The sequence below is a fragment of the Bos indicus genome, chromosome 7 (genome assembly GCF_029378745.1).
Source record: "Bos indicus isolate NIAB-ARS_2022 breed Sahiwal x Tharparkar chromosome 7, NIAB-ARS_B.indTharparkar_mat_pri_1.0, whole genome shotgun sequence".
Classification (NCBI taxonomy): Eukaryota; Metazoa; Chordata; class Mammalia; order Artiodactyla; family Bovidae; genus Bos; species Bos indicus.
In genome coordinates, this window is record NC_091766.1 from 1,655,801 (window position 1) to 1,669,589 (window position 13,789).

Sequence of the window (13,789 nt, forward strand, 5' to 3'; positions counted from 1 at the left end):
TTTTCCAGGCAGGAGTACTGGAGTGGGTTGCCATTTCCTTCTCCAGAGCATGTTCCTGACCCAGGGATCGAACCCAGGTCTCCCACATTGTAGGCAGATGCTTTACCATCTGAGCCACCAGGGAAATCTTAACAATGCATAATAATGTTTCATTGGTTTTTTCCACTCAACAAATATTGTAAATGTCTTTCCAAAAACATACTTCTAGTCACCATTTTTAATAACTGCAAAGTATTCTACTACATACATCAGTTTTTCTCAACTTTTTTTTCTTCCTGACATGAAATATTAATAGCATAGGTACACTGTACCTCTTGTTTAGGTACTGTGGCCAAAAACCATTGTAATAGCTTAGTTGTATTCTCTCCTCCTCACACTCAGGAATCAATTTTTCCCCTGGTGATGATGCATGATAAAGTTGTACCATAATTTATTCAATACACCATTTGACATTTAGGTTGCTTCTAAAATTTACCTGTTTCATGCTGTGATGAACATTCTCGTAAATTTAAAACTGTGCAAAAGTGGAAATGGAATGTTTGGGTCAAATGGAATGTATATATTTTTTCAAACTTTTAAACTGTTTATTTTGTATTAGGGTATACCTGATTAACAATGTGTGGTAGTTTCAGATGAACAGTGGAGGGACTTAGCTATATGTGTATCCATTTTCCTCCAAAACCCCCTCCCAAAGATGTGTATTTTTTAAAGACTTTGAATATATATTGCCAATAGCCCTCCTGTGTACCAGTCCAATGTGCATGGAATCCCACATCTTGGTGACTTCAGCCAAAATGCCCTCTATTCTCCTCTAGCTCCATTTGCAATTGAGGGCAAGCAGCATCATTCACCATGCTTGTCCATCTGAGTCCTCTTCACACCCAGTAATAATTTTCCTTTTCAAACAAGTCCTATTGTGCCCTGATGAAGACCTGCCAAAGCCTTCTGCGTTTGGAGTTATCACCATTGTCAAGGCCTAAATGGCCTTTCAGGATTGGGCCTTGCCTACCGCTGTGACCTTATCTTGGATTACCGTCTTCCTCTATTCCATTTCCTCTTCAGTTTTCTAACCCATTAAAACTGGAAAACGGAGTGTGTTACTTACCTTGACTCTTAGCTTGTTGGGGATGGTAGCCAAGACCGGCGTCTACTTCTGTTGCCTGCGTCTGCTAATCCATAGCCCCCAAGTGTGAGTGCGTCTCCATCCGCGTTGGCCAGGCTGGTGTCCAGATCTGCAATGCCTGCTGGGAGCTCTACTGCCTGGAACATGGCATCCAGCCTGATGGCCAGATGCCAAGTGACAAGACTGCTAGGGGAGAGGACTCCTTCAACACTTTCTTCAGCAAGACAGGTGCTGGCAAGCATGTGCCCAGAGCAATGTTTGTAGACTTGGAACCAAGTCATTGATGAGGTTCGCACTGGCACCTACCACCAGGTCTTCCACCCTGAGCAGCTCATCACAGGCAAAGAAGATGCTGCCAATAGCTATGCCCGAGGTTACTACACCATTGGCAGGGAAATCATTGACCTTGTCTTGGACCGAATTCGGAAACTAGCTGACCAGTGCACAGGTCTTCAGGGCTTCTTGGTTTTCCACAGCTTTGGTGGAGGAACTGGTTTTGGGTTCATCTCCTTGCTGATGGAACGTCTCTCTGTCAATTATGGCAAGAAGTCCAAGCTGGAGTTCTCCATTTACCCAGCCCCCCAGGTTTCCACAGCTGCACGAGAGCCCTGCAACTCCATCCTCACCACCCACACCATCCTGGAGCACTCTGATTGTGCCATCATGGGGGACAATGAGGCCATCCATGACATCTGTTATAGAAATCTTGATACTGAGTGCCAACCTACATGAATCTTAAGCTCCTTCTTAGCCAGATAGTGTCCTCCATCACTGCTTCCCTGAGGTTTGATGGAGCCCCAAGTGTGGATCAGACAGAGTTCCAGACCAACCTGGTGCCCTATCCCCGCATCCACTTCCCTCTGGCCACATCTGTCATCTCTGCTGTCATCTCTGCTGAGAAAGCCTACCATGAACAGCTTTCTGTAGCAGAGATCACCAATGCTTGCTTTGAGCCAGATGGTGAAATGCAACCCCCGCCATGGTAAATACATGGCTTGCTCCTCCTGTGCTACTGTGGTGATGTTGTTCCCAAAGATGTTAATGCTGCCACTGACACCATCAAGACCAAGCATAGCATCCAGTTTGTGGATTGGTGCTCCACTGGCTTCAAGGTTGGCATTAATTACCAGCCTCCCACTGTGGTACCTGGTGGAGACCTGGACAAAATAAAGCAAGCTGTGAGCATGCTGAGCAACACCACAGCCATCACTGAGACCTGGGCTCGCCTGGACCACAAGTTTGACCTGATGCATGCCAACCATGTTTTAGTTCAATGGTATGTGGGTGAGGGTATGGAGGAAGGAGTTTTCTGAGGCCCGTGAGGACATGGCTGCCCTCGAGAAGGATTATGAGGTTGTGTGGATTCTGTTGAAGGAGAGGCAGAGGAAGGAGAGGAATACTAGTTACCATTCCTTTGAGGCCTGCAGCATGTCATACTCGGAGCTTCAGCATTAGCTAGCTGACAGGCATAAAAACTGACTACATTGTCTTCGCTTTCAACTGTGATCATGGATTGCTTTTCCATGTGTATCTGTAGGACTCCTGTCCTGTCTCAAAACTAAAGATTTTAAGGGGGGAAAAAAAAAAAACAAAACCAACACAAAACCCCCAAAACTGGATGTGGCTTCTACACCATTGCAGGGGTGAAAACACGTTTCACTTGTATCTACCCATGGTGGTACTCAAGACAGACCTGTGCTGTGTTACCCCTGGCTTGAGGACAACTGGGATCAGACAAGGGGAGGACTGGGAGGCAACAGAAATGGTCCCAGTTTCTGCAGTGCTGCAGGAAATCTGGGATTATCCACTAGTCTCGAACATCACTAGTGTCTTATGAGCACACGGGGTGACCCACCCGGGGGTAAGCCGTAACGGTTGTCTGCTTAGCTTTGGGAGAATTAAGCGGGAACCTGCTCGAGAGAGGGGAGTCGGGCGCGCACCGGCGGCTCAACCTGCACTCACGAGGCGCGGCGGGACGCGGCATTCGGCGCCCCACTCTCGTGCGAGCGCCCCGCCGGCTGACCCGAGGCGAGGAAGCGGGGGTCGCAGGGTGGGAGTTCGTTAGGGCAAAAGCGGGGTACGGGATTGAGGCACGGGCACGGAGACCCTGCGTGGGTCCAAGCCCCAGGCCCAACGGCGGCAGGTAAGGGGCAGTGGCGGGGCGAAGGCCTTGGATGCGCTCCGGGTACCGCGGAGGTGGCTTCGGGCGCACAAGTATGCTGTTCCGCAGCGCCCGGTTGGTCACGGACTGGCTCTAGGGAGAAGAGGAGTACTGGCGGCGCAAGGGCGGGGAGCCTCTGTACCTTCAGGTTGGGCAGGACTGCGGATAACACGCTAGGGACACCTCATCACAACCCAGAGCCCGAAACTCTCATACAGTTCCTATAAAGAACTGGCCGCCGCCATTCCCCTCCCCCTTCTGAAGGGTAAGTCGAGAGCAGTTTGAAGGAAGACGCATGCGCGAGAAACTAAAACCGCTAAGGCGCGCTAATCGCGGTAAGGCGCAGGCGCAAAACAGCCTAGTGGGTTTAAGGAGGTGGGTGGGGCTGAACCAAATACGCATGCGAATAATAATTAGCGGGCTGGAGTGGGCCGGCTCGTAAAACTACGCATGCGTCCAAGCTCTGTGTGACGCAAGAGGGCGGTGCGGGCACCTGGCTGCGCGTGCGCAGAGCTTGTTCAAAGGGCCTTATTTAGGTTGCGCAGGCGCCCACTAGCCATTTCGTCTCAGCCGCGCCGAAGTTGTGTTTGCAGGTGAGTGTTTGTTGTTCGGTGTTTACCATCCAGCGTCCCCCGAGGCTCTCAGTTTTGCGAGGATTGCTTGCCCCTGGGTCTGTGTAGAGCGTCAGGGTCTTTGGCAAGGTGAGAGCTGCCGTTAGGAGCCAGGAAAGGTTCGCCGAGTTGCGGCAGGGCCGCTGAGGCCTGCAGGCCGCGACGACTCTATTGTGTGAGATGTCGGAGGAGGCGGAGCGGAAGCGACCGCCGCCATTTCCTAGCCTCCACGCTGGCGCTAGGCCGGGCTCCCCCTCGGCTTGGGGCCACGATACGTGGTGCACAGAGCGGCTTCGGGCGTCTGGCTGCTGGCAAGTGGGGCACTCGTTGTTATATTCGCTGGGGTCGGAACGTCCTCACGGGGTCGACCCATCCTGAGGCTCCGCGGGCAGGCGGGCCGTCTCGAGAGCGGAGGGCTGTTTCATTTTAACGTTCTTCCAGGTCTGACTGCCGACCCGGGTCTTGCAGTCTGATTCGACGCCAGCACCCACTAGGAGACCATGATGTTGGGCACCGAAGGCGGTGAGGGGTTCGTGGTGAAGGTCCGGGGCTTGCCTTGGTCTTGCTCTGCAGACGAAGTGCAGCGGTTTTTTTCTGGTGAGTCTGAAACGGAGGCTGGAGTTAAGCACCTGGGGCCGCAGGGCGGGCGAGCGAGGAGGCGACAGCGACGACGGCGGGGCCGAGCCCGTGGCGCCCCCTAGTGGGGCGCGGGCGGCAGCTGTTCCCGCTGTCGAGCGCGCCCAGCCGGCTGCGGTTACGCAATGGAAATTGCGAAAGCCCCACCCGCCCGGCGCTCCTGGAGGGAATGCGGCCTCTGGTGGAATTTTTGTTTATCTTTTTAAGTATTTTTCTGTGTATTGTTTTTTCTTACAAAGGATAAATGGGAATAGACCAGATTTTCCCCGCAATCTTGGGAAAATTTGCCGAGTAGCTCAGCAAATACCTTACAAATTTAAATTGCTAACACTTTTCAAATTTGGGTGTTGATTTGAAAAGGGGCATTCTGTTTTGGAAAAAGAAAATATCGCTTCTTAATTTAAGACAGTTTTCCTAATCGGGATTTGGTAATTGAAGAGTTCGTGGTCTGGCTCGCTTTACAGTTGAGGGCACTGAAACCCGGAAAAGTTTTCTTGCCTGGGTAGCTTTTTTCCAGTATGTAGGTTTCCTTGAATGTCTGCCAAATGCCCGTGTTCTCATTATTAGTGTAAGATTAGACTGAAAGATGATATTTGGTAGAAATTTACAGGTTGGAAGGATATTTGTAGTATTGACTTACTATCTGAATTCAGTGTATGTAACGGAAAACGAAAACAAGAAGCAAGTACATGGGAAGCCACCTTGCAGTGAGCAAGACTGGGTTTGGCTTCAGCTGTGCGTTTGGAGCATTTTAGCTTGGTAACATTGATCCCCTTTCAGGTGAGTATTGGCCCTGCAGTTCGGATTTGAGCAAGAAACTGTGATGTTGCTTCTAGTAAGGTAAAACTGTCAAATACCCCGAATCAAAAGTCCAAACCAAGTGTATTCAGAAAAGACCATAAAAATCACAAAGTCCAGATTGAAAAATTTGCTGAGGAGTTATTATTAAAAGTATGTTTAATGGACACACATGAGTAATGAGTTGGAGATAAGTTCGGTAAGAAACTGCTTTGAATATTGGATTTTCTTGATGGATCGGGAATGTATTCAGGGGAATAAGAAAGTTTGGTCATGAGAGGAAAACTGCTTAATTACTAAGACACCTTAGGAGATAGTAATGTTGCTCATTCAAGGTTTTGCAAATGATTTCCTTTGTAGTGGGGGTATGTATAGGCATTTTATCTGTATCACCCAGAGGTGGTTTTTAGTTTTAAATTCTGTATTAACGGTTGTTTTCTTTCCAGACTGCAAAATTCAAAATGGGGCTCAAGGTATTCGTTTCATCTACACCAGAGAAGGCAGACCGAGTGGCGAGGCTTTTGTTGAACTTGAATCAGAAGATGAAGTCAAATTGGCCCTGAAAAAAGACAGAGAAACTATGGGACACAGATATGTTGAAGGTTTGATTTACGTTGCCCTAGTAACAGTAAATAAAACATTAAACAAATAGAAATCTATCTTACCCCTTCTGAATTTTAGGTATTTGACCGCATGGAAATGGTCATCTAAGAGTTTATGGCAGCTCTTCCTAGATTATCTAAAGACCCAGGAAGTCTGAACATTGTTCTGTAACTTTCCGAAGTTGACTAATTCTAAGCACCTCTTTCAGTATTCAAGTCAAACAACGTTGAAATGGATTGGGTGTTGAAGCATACTGGTCCAAATAGTCCTGACACGGCCAATGATGGCTTTGTACGGCTTAGAGGACTCCCATTTGGATGTAGCAAGGAAGAAATTGTTCAGTTCTTCTCAGGTATGTAGTCGTGTTTGTTATTGAGCAGTGAGTTCTGGCTAGCAGCTGGCAACATGTGATTGAATAGACTTAAAAGTTGAGAAGCTTAGATATTTAAATAGGTTGTGAGTATATGCAGATGTTTTCTTCTTCCTGGAGACCGTCAAATAATTTAAGCCCATCTTAAAGGTGGATTAATTATTTCCAAAATGCTAACTTTGCTTATATTTAGTATTGTAGTTCAGAGTAGATCTTTGAGGATTGTCCTCAACAACTTAACTACTTTCCTCACATTGCTGTTCAGCAAAATACTTCACATTAAAGGTAAGATCCCTTAACATTAGATTAGTATGTTAGGCTGTTGTAATTTATGGCAGGTGTCTATATTGTAAGACACAGTAGGTACTGGGGTCAGAAATGTCTCTAATGATCTCATTCTGTTTATGCAAGAAAAAATAGGGAAAGGAAGTGTAGGTTGAATGTAGTCTTAGTATCTGAAGTACAGAAACTGTTTTGAAATTGTTTTGGGCCTAAAGTATTTGAATGTTTAGCAGAATGTTAGAGTATATATTTTAAATATTGTTGCTTAATATTCATGATGTTATAAATTGGAATTAACAAATCCTTTCATGGTTTAGTATAGTATGTATTACAATTTTGACTATTAGATATGTATCAAGTCCTAATGTTTTGCCAGAATTTTTGAAATCAAGTCTATTTTTACTGTTTTTGTCTAAATTGGTGAGAATTGAATGCTATCTGTCAACATCGTTAAATATGAACATAATTTCATATCTTCTAGGAAAGTGCTTTAAGTCCTTTTTGTAAGCTTGGGAATGTATCCACGGAAAGGATTTTTCATAGACGGAATTTCCAGAAGTGAATCATACTACTGTTAGAGAATAAGAGTGCATGATTGTGCTGTGTTAGATCAGTTGTTTGTTGAAAGCTTAGATTGTATGTTTGTCAATTGTATGACTAAGCAATGTTTCAATTTGTATATGAAATGTTTAAATATGTAATTTTTAAAAACTGAAGTTCCACTAACTTTAAAACATTGAAAAATATGAAATGAGGTAAAAGGTATATCTTTGAATTTAGCAAAACTATTGTATTTAATGCTTGAAAATGTGTGTAATTCTTGTATAATTCAACATTAAGTTGCATAGATAAATAAGTGTTCTTAATTGTTGAATTCTTAATGCATCCTGTGTTCAAAGTGTTTTCTTGTATACCATGTCATGGGATGTGTTAAGAATTGAGTTATAGTCTGTAATAATGGAACTTCATATTACTGCAATGCTTTTTTAAAGAGTACTTGTTGAAAGCATACCATTCACCTAAAGTTAAAATTCTGGTTTATTTAAAGCTATAAGAAGAATCATTTCTGGGCTTGTGATGTTAATATTGCCCCCCTACTGGGGTTATTTGTCCTTGGGTTGAAGGGTTGGAAATCGTGCCAAATGGGATAACATTGCCGGTGGACTTCCAGGGGAGGAGTACGGGGGAGGCCTTCGTGCAGTTTGCTTCACAGGAAATAGCTGAAAAGGCTCTAAAGAAACACAAGGAAAGAATAGGGCACAGGTGGGGATGGATGGTTGGTTGGATTTGTCACTTTTCTTATGGTAAACTATTAAATCCATATTCTCTCTGCTTAGAATCAAGGGAAAAAAAATCTGATTTCATAGTCTATTTGATATTTTGCCACAATTTTCAAACTTTTCCAGTGTCAAAAGTCCGATAGTACTTTCAGATTAAATTTTAGATTTTAAAATTGTCCCCAGTTAATTTGATCTACTTCACAATTTTGTAAGAGTCCTAATTAACCCCAGTCAGTGGAGTTGAGAGACTATGGTTTTAAAAATGTTAATGCAAACCTGGCTTTAGCTGTAATAACACCCACCTAGTAAATTAATATTACCATAAGAAAATGTGATACTTTCTGATCTTGTTTTTAAAGTTGAAATGCAACAAACTTTTTCTTGCTGTATAAATATTCTGCATATGTATTAATAAGCATAGCTTTCAAGAAATTGTCACAAAAGGTTTTATTCTCTTTGCTTGTGACTATTTTTCATTGAAGCATGCGCTTACCTATGCTGATTCCTACTAAAAGCATAGGCTGGGGAATTTATTGGCGGAAGGAGATGTGTAGTGTGGGCTAGACTGTTGGTGGAGGCTGGCTTTTTAGCCCACTTGCTATACATGATGCCAATGGATTTAAGACATGAAATGTTGAAAGTTGAGTGGAATTCTTTCCCTCCTAAGACATTTACAGTACTCCTCTCTACCCCTAAGGTTGGGCACTCTGCCTCAGAGGAGGATGTTTTTCTCCTATAAAGTTTACATTAAATCTTAAAATTGAGTGAATTTCTGGTCATTGCCTATGCAAATATAAGAAATCTGGCTTTAAATATTAGTCAGTTTCATGGCTATGACTTCATTGTTTTCTTGTGTAACTAAATACCTGTATGAAATGAACTAATGTTTTCTCTCCCTTCCCCACCCCCCTTCCTCATGAACAATGCTTTAGGTATATCGAAATCTTTAAGAGCAGTCGAGCTGAAGTTAGAACTCACTATGATCCACCACGAAAACTTATGGCCATGCAGCGACCAGGTCCCTATGACAGACCTGGGGCTGGCAGAGGGTATAACAGCATTGGAAGAGGAGCTGGCTTTGAAAGGATGAGGCGTGGTGCTTATGGTGGAGGTATGTAGACTGTGCAAGTGTCATGAGGTCTGTTCTTTGTGAGTGTTTTCTTGTAGTGATAGTACTTTTTGTCTTTCAGGTTATGGAGGCTATGATGATTATAATGGCTATAATGATGGCTATGGATTTGGGTCAGATAGATTCGGAAGAGGTAAGGTAAGAATTGAATTTCTCTTCTGAGGGATACTTACACTCTTGTTCATCTAGACCTCAATTACTGTTTTTCAGGAATGTCAGATCACAGATACGGGGATGGTGGCTCTACTTTCCAGAGCACAACAGGACACTGTGTTCACATGCGGGGATTACCTTACAGAGCTACTGAGAATGACATTTATAATGTAAGTGGAGGATAGATTGATAAATTGTCTATTTCAGTATAGCAGTACAAACATGGTGGTGGTTCTACTTAAGTGAAGCAGCATGTTAAAATTTTGTTTCTTGTAACAAGGTTTGATTTTGATTCTTTGAAATACCTTGTATTTAGTTTTTTTCACCACTCAACCCTGTGAGAGTACATATTGAAATTGGTCCTGATGGCAGAGTAACTGGTGAAGCAGATGTCGAGTTTGCAACTCATGAAGATGCTGTGGCAGCTATGTCAAAAGACAAAGCAAATATGCGTAAGTGTGATTTAAGGATTTTGGGGTCTCTTTACAGATAGTTGTGTGACTAATGATTATAATAGAGGAATACTGAGGATGTGAAAATTTTTTAATCTAGTGATAGGGTTCTGTGGATCTTTAAAAAGTTCTATGACTAAAATGAATTTGATAAGTTAATTTGATAACAACACTGACTGAAGGTATATGCTTGATTGACAGACTTAAGCGATTTAGATGAATGCTTGACTGCTTTTTAAAACCTGCATGAAGTAAATCACCTGAGAACAAGCAGCTAGAATTTTTTTTTTTTTTACTAAAAGTAATAAGTTCACAGATCTACTTAAAAGAACTTAAAAGAGTTTATCTTCTGTCACCAACATACATTTTCAAACTTTTTTTTTCTCATTTCAGAACACAGATATGTAGAACTCTTCTTGAATTCTACAGCAGGAGCAAGCGGTGGTGCTTACGGTAGCCAAATGCTAGGAGGCATGGGTTTGTGTAAATATCACTTTAGTGTCTTTTTTTTAAGCTAACCTTGTATGCCTTTTCTCTCATTTCAGAACACAGATATGTAGAACTCTTCTTGAATTCTACAGCAGGAGCAAGCGGTGGTGCTTATGGTAGCCAAATGATGGGAGGCATGGGCTTGTGTAAATATCGTTAGTTTTTTTAAAAACCAAAACATTTATATAAGTCAATTTATATAAGTTAAGTTAATTTATATATAAGGGGTTTAGCAAAATTTAGGCAAATAAAAGTTTTTATTTGAATAGTATGCATTAAATGTGAGTTATATAAAATGTTTAGAATAGATAAGTTGGTTTGAAGTACTTTTGGGGGAGGGGACTGTAGAAAGAAATTAGTTGAATTGTTTAAGTATGAAGTATAAGCCTAAAATATTTAGCAAAAAAGCACAGGATCAGAATAAATTGTTGGGCATAATTAGGTGTTCAGTGATACCTGTGTATTGAAATACCCTTATTATATGGAATCATGGGGGGAAATCCCATTAAATCCAATTAAGCAGTTTCATAAGGTGTTGTCAAAATGCCTCTACTTAAGGAAACGTGGATTCAGTCCTGCTGATGTGTATACTTTTGGCCTTGTGGTTTTTAAGTGTTTGACTAGCTCATACGATGGATAGAAAGGTAGTCTGGTCCTAGGCAATAGGCAGAAGGTGGTACAGTGGGCTCTAGTGATACTAAGATCAAGACTGGAAATTTAGAATTTAGAAATTTAGATTTAGAATTACAAGCCGGGTACCACCAGGTACCACATTATATAAGAAACAAGGTTCTAATGTTGTCTTAACTTAACAGCAAACCAGTCCAGTTACGGGGGCCCGGCCAGCCAGCAGCTGAGTGGTGGTTATGGAGGCGGCTATGGTGGCCAGAGCAGCATGAGTGGATACGGTAAGTGTTTTTTTAATATACTTAGAATAAGTTTCAGGCAGGTTTCTTTAGTTGGGAATGTTCAGGCTCCTTTTTTGGTAAAATTGGGTTATTAAATGTATGTTCTTGATCCTAATATAAATATTCAAATAGTTTAATTTTCAGAATCAATCATTGGGAGGGGGAAGTATTCTATGAATTCAAAATAGTCGATATTGCAACTTTGAATAATGTCGAGCCAGAAAACATCTGCCTCCGTTTGTTAAAACATTAAAGTCGTTCTCTTTTTCTGTCTTTTTGTTAGCAGTAAATCCATGTTAGATGGAGGGAGAATTTAGAATGGTGGTTGGGTTCAAGACCGTATTTACTAGTCAGTTAACCTAGGATTGGTTTTATTAATTAATTTTTTCAGTTGGTCTAAAGAATGGTGATTTTGGTATTATAGTCTTACCCTACAAAATCCTTTTGCAGACCAAGTTTTACAGGAAAACTCCAGTGATTTTCAATCAAACATTGCATAGGTAAATATTTTCTCAAAAAATATAATTTAAATTCCCAATAGCAAATATTGATATGTTGTAATGACACTTTCTATAGCAGTCAATGGCTCTTATTTAACTCCATGGAGGCTGCCATCTTGGGCACAGTGAGTTGCCTTTAGTCCAACTTCGTTGTCTCACTTCCTGCCCACCATGAATAGGAAAAGCAAGAGACTGCCCCTGTGCTCCCTATTCATACATGCCATTCAGTGGACACATTGTGAGTGTTTACGGTAAATTTTTTTTAAAACGCTTTGTTTAGCTTTAAAAACAACATGAAGTAATTTTGCAATTTTTGAAAAACACTAGTTTTCCTTTAAACTTTTTTCAACGTTGATCCTGAAGCATCCAAATAAATGGTAGCACAAGAGTCTGGCAAGTTGGTACTGCAGAGAAAAGGGGTTTATTGAGACTTGTTTGGAGTCGGGAGTCCCTTTTCCCAAACATGCTTCTCGCCACTTGGACAGCAGCCATTTGTACTCGTATACTTTTTAAACTTTTTTTTGGAATGCTATATTTTAGTTGACTGCTAATCTGATGCTTATCCTGACTTGTCAAATTGATCTCTTTGCAGGCAGCCAAGGAGCAGTGAACAGCAGCTACTACAGTAGCGGAAGCCGAACATCTATGGGAGTGAACGGAATGGGAGGGATGTCTAGCATGTCCAGTATGAGTGGTGGATGGGGAATGTAATTGATCCTGATCACTGACTCTTGGTCAACATTTTTTAAAAGAAAAACTTAAGTTTTAACAGTTTTGCAATACAAGCTTGTGATTTATGCTTACTCTAAGTGGAAATCAGGATTGTTTTAAAGACTTAAGGTTCAGTATTTTTGAACACGTTCATCTAGGATGTAACAACTAGGTTGAGTAAACTATTCCTGTTAAATAATTTTCAGCTTTTCTCAAGTTAGTTCTCTTGTAGGATGTACTTAAGCAGTAAGTGTATTTAGGTTAAAGCAGTTGAATTATGTTAAATGTTGCTCTTACATCACATTACATTGAACACTGTCTGGATGCATGTTGAAAGACATGCTTTTTTTGTAAAACTCAATATAGGAGCTGTGTCTACAATTAAAAGTGAAACATTTGGCATGTTTGTTAATTCTAGTTTCATTTAATAACCTCTATGGCACGTAAGTTTAAGCTTTTTTTTTTTAAGTTAATGGGGGAAATTTGACACGCAATACCAATACTTTAGGATTTTGGTCTTGGTGTTTGTATGAAATTCTGAGGCCTTGATTTAAATTTTTCATTGTATTGTGGTTTTCCTTTTAGGTGTATTGCGCTAAGTGAAACTTGTCGAATAAATCTTCCTTTTAGAAACTGCACTTTGTCTGGTCTGTGCTTCGGTGTCACGTGGACTGTTTGTTGGTGCTTCCTTGCTGTCTGGGGCGTAGGTGAACGGTGGCCCGCATCTCTGGCTGTGGCAGACAGGCTTGGCAGTTGTGGCTGTTGTGTAGATGTCTTCAGACTTTTCCTTCCAGTACAGCTGAAGGTAAATTAAGCTTTGGGGTCCTGTGGAAGGTCTGTATGTTTGGCCTGGCTGCACAGGATGTGATCTGAATTGGCTTTGACTTGCTAAGCACTTGCACAAGGCCAAGGGGGAGGCAGAAGTGTCCTCTGTTACGCTCTGCATGTCTGTGGAAGCCTTTGAGCATGGCTGAGGAAGTGCCAGCAGCAATCTTGTGGCATCTTTTGAATTTTGCTTCTATGAGGTACCTTCTAGAAGGAGCTAGTTCATAGAGGACTTTGAAATGAGATTCAGTCTTTTATTTTTGCTTTGCTCCTCAAGATCAAGTCTGCTTAGGAGCAAAGTTACTTTATAAAGTAATTTATAAAGTATAAAGCTATCAAGTACTTCTGAGAACAAATGATTAGTTTTAACTCTAATTGAAATCTTTATTGTAGGTAAAACTCAATGGCATTTGCTAGGAAAGTAGTAAGCAATACAGGTATAGTTCTAGAATTACCTTCAGACATTTAACACTGGTAATTTGGGAATTACCACTCATTCATCATCCCTCTAAATTAAGTTTGCTGCATTGAGGTTAGAATTCAGAATTGGAGCTGTGAACATAGGCTTGTGCTGTTCAAAGCTATTTTTATTTGCTGACAGTGCTGAAGGGGTGTGGTTAGTATGGTGAATGTAGAAAAACTGCTTAGAATGATAGCACTTCTTGAAGATTGCAGTTGGCAGCACTACACGAAGATGTACTGACGGACTCTGAATCCTCTTGCCCTTCCATGTGTTCTGAAAACTGGGTGCATACCTT

At 42.0% G+C, this 13,789-nt stretch overlaps 1 protein-coding gene and 1 pseudogene across 13 annotated transcripts; both read left to right on the top strand.

Annotated features, from left to right (window-relative positions):
• The first annotated feature begins 1,290 nt into the window (after window positions 1-1,290).
• Window positions 1,291-2,526, top strand: LOC139184016 (tubulin alpha-1B chain pseudogene; annotated as a pseudogene).
• A 1,215-nt stretch (window positions 2,527-3,741) lies between these two features.
• Window positions 3,742-12,844, top strand: HNRNPH1 (heterogeneous nuclear ribonucleoprotein H1). Of its 13 annotated transcripts, none has more exons than XM_070792339.1 (14): window positions 3,742-3,877; window positions 4,337-4,492; window positions 5,776-5,931; window positions 6,141-6,284; window positions 7,709-7,847; window positions 8,797-8,975; window positions 9,055-9,126; window positions 9,183-9,316; window positions 9,463-9,598; window positions 9,992-10,051; window positions 10,144-10,203; window positions 10,903-10,995; window positions 11,446-11,495; window positions 12,088-12,844. In XM_070792339.1, the coding sequence occupies exons 2-13, from the start codon at window positions 4,396-4,398 to the stop codon at window positions 11,493-11,495; spliced, it is 1,320 nt and encodes a 439-aa protein (XP_070648440.1). In that variant the 5' UTR covers window positions 3,742-3,877; window positions 4,337-4,395; the 3' UTR covers window positions 12,088-12,844. The 13 variants fall into 13 exon arrangements, with proteins under 13 accessions (XP_070648440.1, XP_070648442.1, XP_019819276.2 ...); XM_019963718.2 differs by having other exon boundaries at window positions 3,743-3,877; window positions 10,144-10,233; XM_070792341.1 differs by lacking the exon at window positions 10,144-10,203 and having other exon boundaries at window positions 9,992-10,081.
• The last annotated feature ends 945 nt before the right edge of the window (window positions 12,845-13,789 follow it).

What these genes read in the sequence shown, in the direction of transcription:
- HNRNPH1 (XM_070792331.1), top strand. Translation starts at nt 5,649, where the DNA reads ATGTTGCTCATTCAAGGTTTTGCAAATGATTTCCTTTGTAGTGGGGGT. An exon ending in AGCAAGCGGTGGTGCTTACG is followed by an intron (nt 10,052 to 10,143) that starts GTAGCCAAATGC and finishes CTCTCATTTCAG; the next exon opens with AACACAGATATGTAGAACTC. An exon ending in GAGCAGCATGAGTGGATACG is followed by an intron (nt 10,996 to 12,087) that starts GTAAGTGTTTTT and finishes ATCTCTTTGCAG; the next exon opens with GCAGCCAAGGAGCAGTGAAC.